The following is a 13,448-nucleotide window of genomic DNA, read 5'->3' on the forward strand; positions in this document are numbered from 1 at the left end:
CACCCGCTACCCTGTTAAAGCCACTGCATTTGAGAACAATTGATTTGCAGAATTGGGGCCTAAATATACTCAACACACAAGGGGCCTAAACTATTATTTTACATACCTCTGTATGTAAAACTGTATTGAAGTACAACGAAGAATTACAAAATCTTCGTTGTACTTCAGTCCTGTCTCACTTACTATTTGTGACAACAGCAGGCAAAACATTTCCAGCTGAATTTTTTTCAGGTTGGAAAGGTAGCTGTCAAAACAGTGGAACGGAACTGGACTCTCTGCAAGGGCAAGGCTGGAAGTCAGAAAATTTCTCCCTGGGTGGTCAGAATGCCTAAGGAAAGCCTGGTTTAAAGTCTTTTCTGTCTCATTTTCTCCTTTTTATTGTACCCTAGAGCTGAACAAATACAGTAAACTATGCCCTTAGCTGCGGTAAAGAACTGTAGATGTCAGTTCCCAGGAAGTGATGACTTCAGTGCAAAAAGCCTAGGTTCTGTCAGTGCACATCAGATAAAACTGGAAATGTTTGTGTGCCGCCCCATAGATGAATTGTGGTTACCTCCACTGCTTTACACTTTGGTGCTCATTGCTTAAACTTCAGAAATGTTACTCACAGTGACCCGAGTGCTCGAGTAAGTCAGTGCCTGCAGAGCTGCCTGGGCAGCTGAGCACCCACAAGAACTCGGTGGTTCTTTTTTTCATCCTGGCATGCTATGAACTCGCTGTTCCTTTGGTACGGAAGAAATGCTCCCTGTAACACCTTCTCAGTGCAAGCCAGAAAATGAGGAGGGAGGACCAAGGGGTGTCGTGCAAGAGTGAGATCTTTGTTTTCCTTTGTGAAAGATCCAGCATTTCCTGCGCAGGGCTGTGGTTTTGCTGGAGTCAGGTGGCAGGAAGGGTGCACTGGGAGGATTAGTCCCTGCAGCCTGGGAGACATGGGGAATGTGGTGTCAGACAGCTCGCTCAGGGTAAGGGTGGTTGGGGTGCAGCACTCAGTCTGTGCTGAACGTGGTGTAAAGAGCACTGGTGACTATTGGCCATCCAGGCTTCTCTTGCCACTGAGTCCTGATCACTAGTAGAACTGTGGGGATTCTCTAAAGGTTTGTTTTTCTGTTTTCTGTTCACTTTGTCTTCTTTATCTTGATTTTCCTGGGAAGTGGTCTTGAATAAGAGCCCAAACTCTGAGTGTTGAGAGTGGTTCAGACTCCTAACCTAGACCCAGGTGCCAGTTTGCTTGATCACTTCTCTACAGTAACTAACTCTGCATGTAGACAGTGCTTGGTCCTACACTTGAAACCCAGTCACTTGGCTAATTTTACTTTTAAAATGCTTTTTATTTGTATATTGCTACCATAGAGTTGTACAAGCCTTTGCTTTGCCAGTTTTGGTTTTGTGTCCTGCAGCATTCATCATTTCTTTTCCCTCCCAGTATTTGCAGTCTACTTGTGCCTCCTCCTCTGCATGATGCCTCACTAATAGTTAAGGCTCCAGTCACTTCCACAATCTATCTACATATAATATTCTCTGATTATTTGCAGTGGTCTTACGTTCTGTGCTACTGACATCATTAAAGTAGGAGAATAAAGAACAGATCTCAATTTAGGGCTTCAGCATTTGCCCTTACTGTCAGACCAGGGTCTGAAGCAGGTTGACATTTTGCCCTTTGAGTGAAGTATTTCGTTCCCCTAGAATAGTTTTGATTTCATTGATTGAAATAACAGTATCTTAGTTTGTATAGTTCCTATAAACTCAGTCTTCCTAATTTTTTTAAAGGAAGTATTGGATGTGTACTTTGCAGTATTATTGGTACAATTGCTTAGTGTACACGAAGCCTACAAAAACCTTCAGTTCTAATCATTCTTTAGAGGGCTTTGATGCTAGAGTTTGGAAAGGAGGTTTTTTATTCTCCTGCATAACCAGCTGTCTCCTTAAAACAAGAAAAAGAAAAAAGGGTTCAATTTTAAAATAAGTTTTTCAAAGAAGTATGTTGAGGTTTTAGAGCATTCTCTCTGGGCAAAGATAAGAAATATCTAAGAGTATTTCCTTCATGTCTTTTTAATTATGTTAAAAATATTCTTGTGCCGTTTGGTGGCAAATTGTTTGTTTTTTGACCTTTTCGTTGTATTCAAACATAATATAAAGTATATTGAATTGAAATTCAATTCCATAGCATACAGGTAAAAAGTCTGTCTTGTGTCATAATGCGCACACATACAGAAAATACTGTGTAAATAACAGAAAATCATTAAATATTGGCTGACCAAAATACCCTGAAGATCTGCACTCCAAATGTTTTTACAATTTTCCATTGCATGCAAAGAGAAGATAATAGAAAAGGAAGTTTGTTTACATTTGTCGCAATTGCATACTCTGATATGTCAGCATTCTTCTTGAAATGGAAAGTTTTTGATAAATTCTGTGGTCAGCCAAGATTATTGCCTCACCATCTACTGGAGGAGCAATTGATTCTCATTAAGATATAAATAATATGTAATACATATATAAAAGGATATTACTCCGTTTAATTCAGAGTAATCAGTCCAAATTTATGTCATTGAACCATCAGTAGCTGACCTTGAGATTAAACATATTTTTGGTAACCATATAGCATTTTTACTTCTGGTATTCCTGCCATTATCAGTGGACTGAATGAGTGTTGGGAGATTAAATACACTCTGTAGTGTGGATTTTGAATACTTACCTGGAAAGATGTTGGGGAGTGAAACTTGATAAGTGATCTTTAATTTGCAAGAAGTATGTGCTTTTTGACTGGCAAAGAACCTCACTTTTTTTTTTTTTTTTAAACATGGATTTATAGGCAAACCTGTAATTTTCACTGTTTTTGTTAAAACATTTTGAAACGTGAGTAAAAATTGCCTGTTGGCAGCGTTGAGGCGGAGCTGGAAAAGCCAAAGGGCATCTCTACCCACTCAAATATTTCAGACTTATGTCACCTTGTTAAGCCATGCGTATTTACGTCACTGTACATGCTTTTATATTTTTTTAATACCAAGCCTTTTGACCTTTGGGAGTGTTGAACTGTTCCTTCATTGGCTACGACCTGGCTTCACACTGGGAATTCCTGGCAGCTGTGCTTAACACGGACAAAACTGGGTGATGGCTGGGAGTAATTGCAACATTTATGCCATTGCTGCAAACAGTCTGTGCATGTATCTGCACGTCTGTGTGTGCTGTGCTTTTCACTGTTCTAATATCACTGAAAGAGCTGAGACATTATTTGAATTGCTTTGGGGCCAGCTGAGGAGCAGGGCAAGGAAAGAAACCAGAGTATGGAAAAAACCCCACCCCTCCTATTAAAATATCAGCCCATCTTCCTACTCTGCTTTTAGTGATTAATGGCAGAGGCAAATGCCCCACAGGTATTAAAGATTTGACCCACACCTGATTGAATTCACAGAGGATTTTTCACAGTCTTTGGGCTGGACAGCATTTCATAGGAGGTTCATAAAGTTTTGGTTCAATATTTTATAATGCAGCAAGGTGTTTGTGTCACTGCTTTCTGTGAAAATAATAAAACTGGTTATAATATAAAGTACCTGAGTGACCTGAAGGACTGGTAGAAACTAATGAGTCTGTAACTTTTCTTTTTTGCAGGCTGCAAACAGTTACCTGAGGGATCAGTGGTTCCATTCTTTGCAGTGGAAGGTAAGTTCTGTACTTCATCTTCTTCATTCTCTGCCTCCAAGAGTACTTTTTAGAATTCCCTGTTTGTTCATTGTCAAAGCCCTGAATGGATAAAGTCTTTTCTTGCAGAAACCTTAAATCAGTACATGTCTGTGCTTTTAACGTGTCTGTGTCATGAATGAAGTGGACAAATTAACTTGTTACACAGCCCAGCTTTATCAACACGTGACTGGCTTCAAAGAGTAGATAGGCAGTTAACTCACATTTAAACAGGACAGAGACTGGATGGTTTTAGTTTTGTACTGTGAAGTGTAATGTGCTACAGTGAGTACACCTCATCACATCATCTGGACTCTTGGGATATTTTGAGGTTTTTTGTTTGGTTGGTTTTTATTTTTCTGAGAAGCTAGAGAGAAAGAGTGTCTTTTAGAGTTGTTTACTGTATGTGTAACATCAATCAGTTAGGCATCACTCTATGTTTATATTTTAGGATGATTTGGAATTAAAGGCAGTTTCCATTTCAGAGACCTCAAGCCCCTTCTGATTTTCAGTGGGAACAATAGACTGATTGCCCTGAGTAGGGAAAGTGCATCACAGTGACAACACTGTCTCTCAAAAGCAGCACATTCCTCATCAAAAACCGTAGGTGCTGACCTTTGGATGGAATCTGTATGGATCTTTGATGCAGTTGGAAACAAGTTTTGGCCAGATGCTGAATGTGGTTGTCCTCCCTTGCCTTGCAGTGGGAAACACGAGCAGTATCTTTTCAGCTCAGGACTTGTCTTCAGCAGGGTTTCAGTGAAGTCAGCCAAGTTGGCTGTGCAGCTTATCAAGATTTCAGCCTGCTGACAGCAACCGCATGGAAAAATATACGGAAGTCCCTCCCACTAAACTGGTTTTGTTGTAGGTGTATTTGATAGTTGCAAAATAGTTGTGTGGCAAATCTACAGTGTTGGTGTGCTTTGTGTAGCCCTCGGTGTCTGGCAGAATCGTGTTCTGAGCCGTTCCAGGTTCTTATCAGCAGAAGCCAAGTGTTGAGATCTCCTTTCCCAGACCACTGGCATGTTCTGCAGCCTGTTACCCTGATTGCCCAAACGAGAGCGGGACAGTAGTGCTGATAGCAGAAGGCTGGGTTGTGGTGTAGCACTTTATTTTGGCCTCTTGACAGTATCATTAACACAATACCCAGCCAGCCTTGATTTCTTTGCAACTCCTGAGAATAACAAAGCACTTAAAGCATGCAGAGGCAGTATATCCATGTGGCCATTATTTTCTCTCCTGCTTTGGCAGGCAGGGATGATCAGAGAAAGCATGGATAGAAATGATGATGGAGTTTCTTTTTCTACCTCACCCCCAGGCAGGCAGGATGGTTGTGGTACCAGTGTGCTGGTGGCTCATGCCCACTTTGTTCCTGCAGTGGGGGGAGAATTGGGCTTGGGAGGTGCAACTCTGGAAAACATCAAGTAAGATGTGATAAAGATGCAACATGGCCTTACCATTCAACCCAACAAATAAATTCTTAAAAAAAAAGAAAAGCAAGAAAAAGAAAGCAAGCAAGCCAGACTAGACAGAGTGACCCGGCTTGCTTACATGCCTTTCAGTCATGGAGAAGGAGCTTTGCTCTGTGGGAGTTGTTTTTAAAGGAGTATTTCTTAAACTTTCCAGTGCTTCTGACCCAAGCCTCTCATTTTGGGAAACTCTGAGTAATTTAACTTAGTGCAAAGTAGAATTTATTTTTGCTTCCTTGCTTCCCTCCCCACCCCCATTAAATTTGTTTCTGAAAAACAAGTGAAACACTATCTTGATTTGAAAGCCCTTCCCCTTACCAAGAATAGCAAATTGTGTTTTCCCATAAGAGCAGTGACAGGGTCTAGTCACTGCCCAGGTACTTGGCATTAAGAAGAAATTCCTCTTTGCTAAAATGGAGGTAATTTAGTTTTTGGTTTTTGTTGCTTAACCGTTCAGAGGAAGAGCACCTGGTAACTTTCTGCTCTTTGGCAGATTAAGTGAGATCCCAAGGGGCTGAAGAAGAAGGACAAGCTGTCAGTGTAGAAGGGAAGTGAAGGGAGTGCAGTTGTGTCTACCTTCGTGAAGTTTATCACTTTACTGGCACTGTAGCCTATGACTTTAAGAGCCAGGTGCCAAGGTTCATCTCACTCCATAATTTATATGGTTTGGTGATTAAGCAGGTAGTGAGGGAACCCACAAAAAACAGGAAACCTATTCTTCTGGAATGGGGCATTTACACAAAGCACCAGCTGGCAGGGAGATCGCCGCAGCTGTATTATAATTGGGTGGTTGTGCTGATGAATGATATATTTGTCCAGTGGTCTTACAAATAATAGGTCAAAACATTTCTGTGGGATGTGGAACACAGATGCAGACCGGTGCAGATAACTGTAACAGTTGTTCAGGGGAAAACATTCAACAGAGATGATTTTGCTATTGTTTGTACGTGTGTGGTGGGAGCATTTAGGGAGCCCAGCTGAACTCAGAGCCCCAATGTACTTGGCACTAGATTTAAGTTTAATTTCCTCCTGCCCTGCCCAAACAAGGCTGGAGGAATCCACTGTACAGGCAGCAAACTGATATTCTGAGAATTTCCAGCAGTGGGGATTGCCCCCTCTTAAATTACAATTATGGGAGCAGAGTCATATTCTGTCAGTGTCCTTTTGACTTTTTTTCCTGTGCTTGAAGCCTTGGGAGTCAGATGCTGCATGCACCCTGAGCTACATGGGAAATGGGTAGGAACAGTGAATAGCTGTGTCTCAAATATTTGGGGAAGCTCTTTAGGTTCAGGCACATGTTTTGGTTTTGTAGGAAGGTGCTGAGGTCTGTGAGAGAGCTTTGATATGGTGCAGTTTTAAGGTTTAACATGCTGTGGGAATTCAATTTGCCAACCAACACCCTGGAAATTATTTTTGTTCTAGAGACAAACACGGAAATAAAAATCAAGAATAATTTCTTCCTGAGACCCAGAGAATAATAAAAGAGATGGTACAGATTAACAGAAATAAAAGAGAACCAAGCATGTAATTATCCATGTTTTAGATCCAGCTCCAAGAAGTTTTATGTGTCATCCAGCTAACTAGCTGTCAAGGTGGTTAAACAGCTTTTTAGTTGTGTCTTTTTCCTTGAGTACTGTGCTCATTTGTGAAGTCAGCAGGGATGTAGGGACAGCGTGAATGTTCCTTATGTAGTCATCTTCTCTTAGGGTTTTCCATTTCAAACCCTCCCACTAAGGGTTGCTCATAATTCCTCATTTTATCTGGATATCAGTGAGTATCACAACTCCTAAAGAATTATTGGGCACCTCAGCCTAATTTTAGAAATCCCGATTTCCTTCGGGTTGTAGCAGAGCCAAACTTTGTCCAGAGAATAAACAGAACATGTTAACAACTCTCCAGCTCCTCAAACATAAATCATTAATCCATTGTGTAAGGAAAGTTCCTCTCAACCAAGGAGGTTGGATTGAAACCATGATACATAATCTTTGGTATGTGGAAACTGATAAGTCATAACAGTGTATCAATAAAGATAACAACACTTTCTGTAGATATACAAAAGAGAATAACACATGCAGTTCATTGCCCTCTCTGGATCCAGGGCACATACAGTGGTAACCAACCACTTCTGTCGGGGATGGATACAGCTAAACTTTGAGGGATACTGGGGCTAGTGATTTTGGGACACATGCAAATAGGCAAATACATACTCTTGGTATTTTCCCAGCCAGCATCCATCTACTTTGTTGCTTGTGTATGTGTTTGGGCTAAAGACTTTGTGTGCATTTGTAGTGCTGAGCACAGAATGGTGGCATCTTCTGTAGAAAATGTGTAGCCCCATTAAACTGCATGTTAAAAGTGTTAATCATTAAAAGGTACACTTGACTAATTTAGCACCACGTTGCATTTCGGTTAGAAAGACATCAGTGAGGTTTTTTTCCCCAGGAATCCTTAGGTCTTTTTTTGTGGTGCAGAGTACAGGTATAGATTTTCATTTTTTAGTGGGAATTCACCTAAGTTCATGCAGGGCACGTTGCATTTTTTATTGTGCTTGATAGTAAGCCCTGAACACTGCCCTCATTGTGGGGTGAGTTGCTCGTGTTTTCTGGTCAGCTGGGTGATGCAGCAGTCAAACATGTCAGTTGACAGCCTTTGGGGGAATGTCCTGAGTTGACACAATACAGAAAGCACAGAGCCAGGTCTGCAGGAAAGCATGAAGCATGACTCAAACTGAGCTTTGTGTGCCTCTGACCTGGATCTTCTAGAAAGGCTTGCCTGTACCTTGTCTTTCCCACTGATGCTTTTAACCAGTGCCTGTGTGTCCGCTAATGAGAACTGCTGCTTGGTTAGGGAGTTTACACATCTCTCAGCGGGGACAGTGCAAATGTGTTAATTGTGGGATTGTTTAGGTTGGAAGGGACCTTTGAACATCATCTGGTCCTCTCTCCACCCTCCCTACACTTGTCCTCTCGCAGTGCAGGGTTTCCTTTGAGGTGGTAGGAGGTTGCTGAGAGCCTGTGTGGCCCCAAAGCAGGCGCATGATGTCAACAGTGCTGAGCTGAGGGGAGCAGCCCCCTCCCCATCCTGCTGCCTGTGCTCCTGCAGCTCATACGGACACACGCCCCCGACTCGCAGTCAACACTCACATCACCTTTTCTTTTAAAATTCGTGTTCAACCCAGACTCCATGTTTTGAATCCCATGAATCAGGAAACTGGAACAATGTTGTCATTTGGGATTTGCAAACATTTTGCATTGAATACTAAAACAAGTGATGTTGGCCTTCGTTCAAAAACTTTAATTTTGGGTTAATACTTCTCTGGTTCTCATAGGGATTGTTCTATCTGTGTCTTCAGGAAACAGATACTTCCATGCACAAGCAGTCCTATTAATTGCAAAGGGATTGACTGTCAAAGTCATACTTGACCTGAATGATGGTATGCTCTCTGGTCTTTATTGTGACCAGGTGATGAATTTCTTGTTCATTCGTATTGGATATTTTTTATGCAATAGCCATGGGTGAGTATCAGTTTTTGTGTCAAATGGTGAATGTTCAGGGTGAATTACTCTTCTTTGAAATTTAAAACTGCAAAATATTAAGTTAAGAGCAACTGTTCTTGAAAGTGTGGTAAAGCCTTCCTTGTGCAAAGCACCTTTACGGCTTTGTCGCCATGGTAATGATTAAAAATAGTGCTGATAAAGGAGTGGGGGTTATATAGAATTTAAATGATGGCATTAAAGAAATTTACAGCCTTAAATCTCAGTAAATCTTGCCTTAAAACTGTGAGATCTGGAAAAAAAATCACATTGGATGTAGTTAAAAGGGCCAGTGTGTTTAGTGACGTAATTTATGATCTGAGAGAGGAAGGTTTGGTACCCTGTGACAATTCCATAGCCCTGTGCTCTACTGCATAGTGAAAATACTGTTTGAAGAGCTCAGCAGTTCTTTGGAGTGGTAGTTCTGGACTTCACACCTCTCCTTGGTGGTTACCCGGCACACAAAACTGTAACTCTCTTGGCTGTTTCTTTATTTTCTTTAGCTGAAACACTGAGATATTTTCACAGAACAGAGTAGTTTTCATTTTCTTTTACTTTGAGGTAAAACAATAAATAATTATGATACAATTAGGCCAATGGTGGCTTTTTTTTTTCCTTTTTCCTTTTGTGTCTCTGTGCAAGTCAATAATATAATGATGGGAACCAAAGCTGTGGAATTAAGTTTTGCCTTGCAAAGCCTCAGGGCTTTGGGAGCATTGTGGGCTTTGATGACACACTAGTTTTGGACAAGCAGGTTTATTGCTTGGACAGATGAAAGACAGCACACAAGTTTTTGGCTGCTGGTTGTATTCTTCCTCTGAAATGCTTGGGTACCAGTTATGGGAGGACCATGAAGAGGTTTTTAAGATATCTTGCTTTTCCTCTGCATCATGATGCTGTTCTAGGCCAGTCTTTGTACTCTGTAGGGAGCAGATGTGGGATCCAAGGGCTGTATAAATGGATCTGTGTTGCCAAGGAGTGAGACTAGTACCAGTTTGAGCTTTCTGCTGAACATAGTGAGACCATTTTTCGGTTTTTGATGACTCTTCTCATGGTGAAGTTGATGTTTGCTGGCATGCTTTCTTCTTCTTTTCTATATGAAAGGTAACATGAAATGCAGCTGTGTGTGCCTGCTGTTCATCTGGTGATTGATAAAACCACCCTGTCTGGTATCTGAACAACCTCATTGCAAATTCAGGAGCAACATAATGGAAATCTTGTTGTACTTACAGCCTTTTATTTCCATAACATTTGTTTTTCGTAGTTAAGTTGAGGGGCATGTCTTTTTTGTCTTTTTTTTTTTTAACTTTCTTTTTGGCTTCAGATATCTTCATGAGCACATGAAGTCTGTTGCCTCTCTCATTTTCCAGCAGAAGTTTGACAGTCTCAGGCCATCTGTTATCAGAAGTCACTTGAAAATTCTTGGCCTTGTTTTCTGTTTCTGGGATCTCATTTTGCAAGAGGTAGCTGTGCTGCCACAGCAGAAAGGCACAGATCTCACTTGGGAGGTGGAAATGCATAGATGAAAAACAGACAAGATGTTGACAGAAAGTTTTTTCTTCTATTCATTTTATGAAATGCTGGTAGTGTTTGAAGAACTGGAACAGGTGGAGTGGCTAGATTTTTTTTTTTTTCAGCTTTCACTACCTTTGCACTGGGAAAATACCTCAGTCTGTCTGGGGGGCCACTGGAGCAGGTTCCTCCCAGTAGGTACATCTGCAGCAGTGGCAGCTGAGTGTTGGCTTCACATGAATCACTTCAAATCTGGGAGCCTCGTATCCATGTCAGCGCAGCACTTTGTCCAGCCCAAGGAGGCTCTCTGCAACACGCTGGCATGCCAGCCTGGATCTGAGCTGCTGCTCTGAGCTGCCCTGCCCTCACCCAGCCATAGGCACACGTGCTTTGTGCACCCATAGCTGCCTCCTGCATTGCCAAAACTGCCTTTTTTAAGGAGTCAATACTCAATTAATGGCCTAGTGGTGAAATTTGAGTAGAAACTAGATAGTTATTTTCTATCTTGCTTTAGCTAAGTCAGGACCAGCTCTAAATTTTCCCCTCTAGACTTGGATGCTATCCTATTCAAACTAATATTAGGTCTGAAGATAGAGGGGTGTCAAAAACAGCTGAATAAACAGGTCAGCTTGTTATTGTGTGCTTAGGTCTGAGCTCTGAAGAGGAGCAGATACAATTGCTGGAATATGTTGTTTCTCAGGAATGCTGAGCTGCTGGCCAAGAGGGATCCTCGGCTTTTGTGCCGGTGAATTGCTCCTCTGCATTATTCCAGGGCTGACCTTATGACTAATTCTTTGCAATTCAGGATTTTAAGGTCATGGTGACCAAGAATTTCACCAAATCACAACTTCTCTTCTATAACTGTCATAATATAGAGATGGACCAAAATCATTCTCTTGTTTAGGTTTCTGGCTGCAGAAAAATCTGTTTTTAAGGAGATCTCTTGTGGAGACAGGACAAGACTGGTAGGCTTTCCCAGGAGTGTAATTATCCTCTTTGCCTGATGCATTGGGTGTGAAAACCTAACTCTGGGAGATGACACATACTAAGTGCCTTGTTAAGCTGCTGCCATGGGGCCCAGTTCTGCATTCTGGATGAGAACTCTTGGTGTCAGAAGACCTCCATGACCCTGAAGGAGCAAAAGGGGATCTAGATGTTGTACTAAATTTCTCTTTCATTTCTTGCACAGTTTTGTCCTTACATTACAGTATACATAATGCATTAGGGGATTATAAAACTGCTGCTAATACCCAAAGAAAACTGTAAAACAGTATATTGCAAGTGTCACAGCTTGTATCGTCTGCCCTAGCTCTTGCTGTAAGCCTCTTGTTTATCTTGTCTGTCACAGCTCCTTGTCTTTTTTTCCCAGAACACTGATCGTTTTAAAATTAGAAAAAAGTATCCAAAAGCAAGTGTGTCCTTCATTCCCATCTCTTCAATCAGGAGCCATTGCATTGCAGCTATTCCCCATTCCCTGGTCTCTGGTGCTCTTTACTGTTTTATTTAAGATAGGAATACTGGATTAGGCTGTGTGACCAGAGGGGAGATCCATCAAGGGCAGCAGGGATAGTGTGAGTGGTTCTGAACATGAGGTGGGCAGTGATCACCCCAGTGATCTCTGGTTTTCAGCAAGGATGTGAGCCTTGGGATCAGAAAGCTGAAAGCTGAGAATCTTCGTTCAGTCTTGCACTTGTGCAAAAGAGAAGGAAAAGAAGGAAATTGCAGAGATCTAGTGGCATTTTGTAGGCTGAAGAGTTGCAGGAGGTTCGGGGGTTTGTGCTGATGTAGCACAATAAGCTGCAATCCAAAAACATGGAACAAAGTGATGGGAATGTTTCAGATGCAAATGCTGCTCTGAAATTGGGCATCTCCCTGTGAGAAACCAGAAAATTCAGTGCTCCAAAGTCCAGTGATCAGAAGATAGAAATACCCTGCTTTTCTGAAGTCCCTTTTAAGATGATTACAAGCATCACATCAGCATCCAGTCCCTGCTCTCCCTAAGGCTCTGCAGCAGCTTTCTGACACAAACATGTTCCTCGAGCCGTGCACATCTCTCTTGCTGACGACATTGATGATGCAGGTGCACAAGAGAGAAGCCAAATTCAAAGCCATTTATGGTGTTGAGGAGCTAGAAAATCAGCAAAATAATACATTTGCCAGGGAGGAGAAAGTGGAACAGGTGGGTAAACGTCCATTTGGGAGGTTTTGCTGACTGGTGAATGGGGAGGAGAGCAGAAAAAGCTGAAGGTGTCCGCTGCCAGCAGTAGAGAGTATAGTAAGGAAAAGGGATGACGTGGCTTTTTAATCCATTTTGCATATCTGGGAAGAAATAATTGCTTTGTGTGCTACTTGGTGTTACCTCAGCTTACTGGAATTTCCCAGAAAATAGAAGGGGAATAGATTATCTTTCTGAGGTTATCTTTTGGTAGCAGTTACTACAGTGTGTAGCAATAGTAGCGGCTTACTCCCCGTCTGAGGTGGTTTCTCAGGTGGTGAGCTCTTCCCATCAGGGTTCTCACACACCTGAAATTACTGGCATCTCTTGTGCAGCCCTGCAGATGAGGCCACGTCCTGTTTTCCCGGTGATGACCAGCTCTCCTGTGCCTGAGTGGGATCTGAAGGGTGCAGTGCCAGAGCGGGGGGAGGCTCTGCACAGCAGGTATGCCTGGCTGTGCTCCATGGTGGCCTTGTGCGCAGCTTTCTGCTTTGCCAGACCTGGTCAAAGTGCAGTGATGATAAGATTGCCCGTGCTCCTTTTTTTTTTTTTTTTTTTGTTTTCCTACACAGGATCTTTTCTCTGCACTGGCAAAGTCATTTATTCCTGCCATGGGCTGTGAGCTGGTGGATGCCAAGGCTCCAGAGACACAGCTGTCATGTGCAGAACATAAAGGGTATGAAGGGAAAAGGAGTTAAGAACCTGGATCAGTTCAGCTGAGTGTCAGAGGAATTTTATAATGTAGTCAGTAACTGTAGGTCTCTGCACAAACAAGCACACAGCAAGGACCACACCTAGATGGCACTTAATGTCACAGTGCCTTGTGTCATCTGTGCTCTGCTTGCTGCGTGTTGAAATCCACACTCACACAGTGTCTGCTGTGCTTTAGTTACTTAATCCTACTTTTTTGCCCCTCTGCACTCAATGCAGTTAGTCCACTGAAGGCTTCAGAAAGCATGGAGTGTGTATGGTACACATATTGCTGCTTTTTTCTGGTATGCTCTTTTTTATTTTTTCGAATTGGGCATGATTTTTCTGACT

The 13,448-nt window shown here is 42.1% G+C and overlaps 1 protein-coding gene across 2 annotated transcripts in view; it reads left to right on the plus strand.

The window, feature by feature from the left end:
• CMIP (c-Maf inducing protein) overlaps positions 1-13,448 on the plus strand; it is a 129,754-nt gene that overhangs the window by 74,294 nt on the left and 42,012 nt on the right. For both annotated transcript variants that reach the window (XM_066194671.1, XM_066194672.1), the window contains exon 3: positions 3,610-3,660. In XM_066194671.1, the coding sequence (XP_066050768.1) occupies positions 3,610-3,660 (51 nt within the window). The remainder of the gene's footprint in view (positions 1-3,609; positions 3,661-13,448) is intronic.

This window comes from Chamaea fasciata, unplaced genomic scaffold (assembly GCF_029207755.1).
Source record: "Chamaea fasciata isolate MVZ Bird 193981 ecotype frontalis unplaced genomic scaffold, bChaFas1.0.hap1 SCAF_12, whole genome shotgun sequence".
Lineage (NCBI taxonomy): Eukaryota > Metazoa > Chordata > Aves > Passeriformes > Sylviidae > Chamaea > Chamaea fasciata.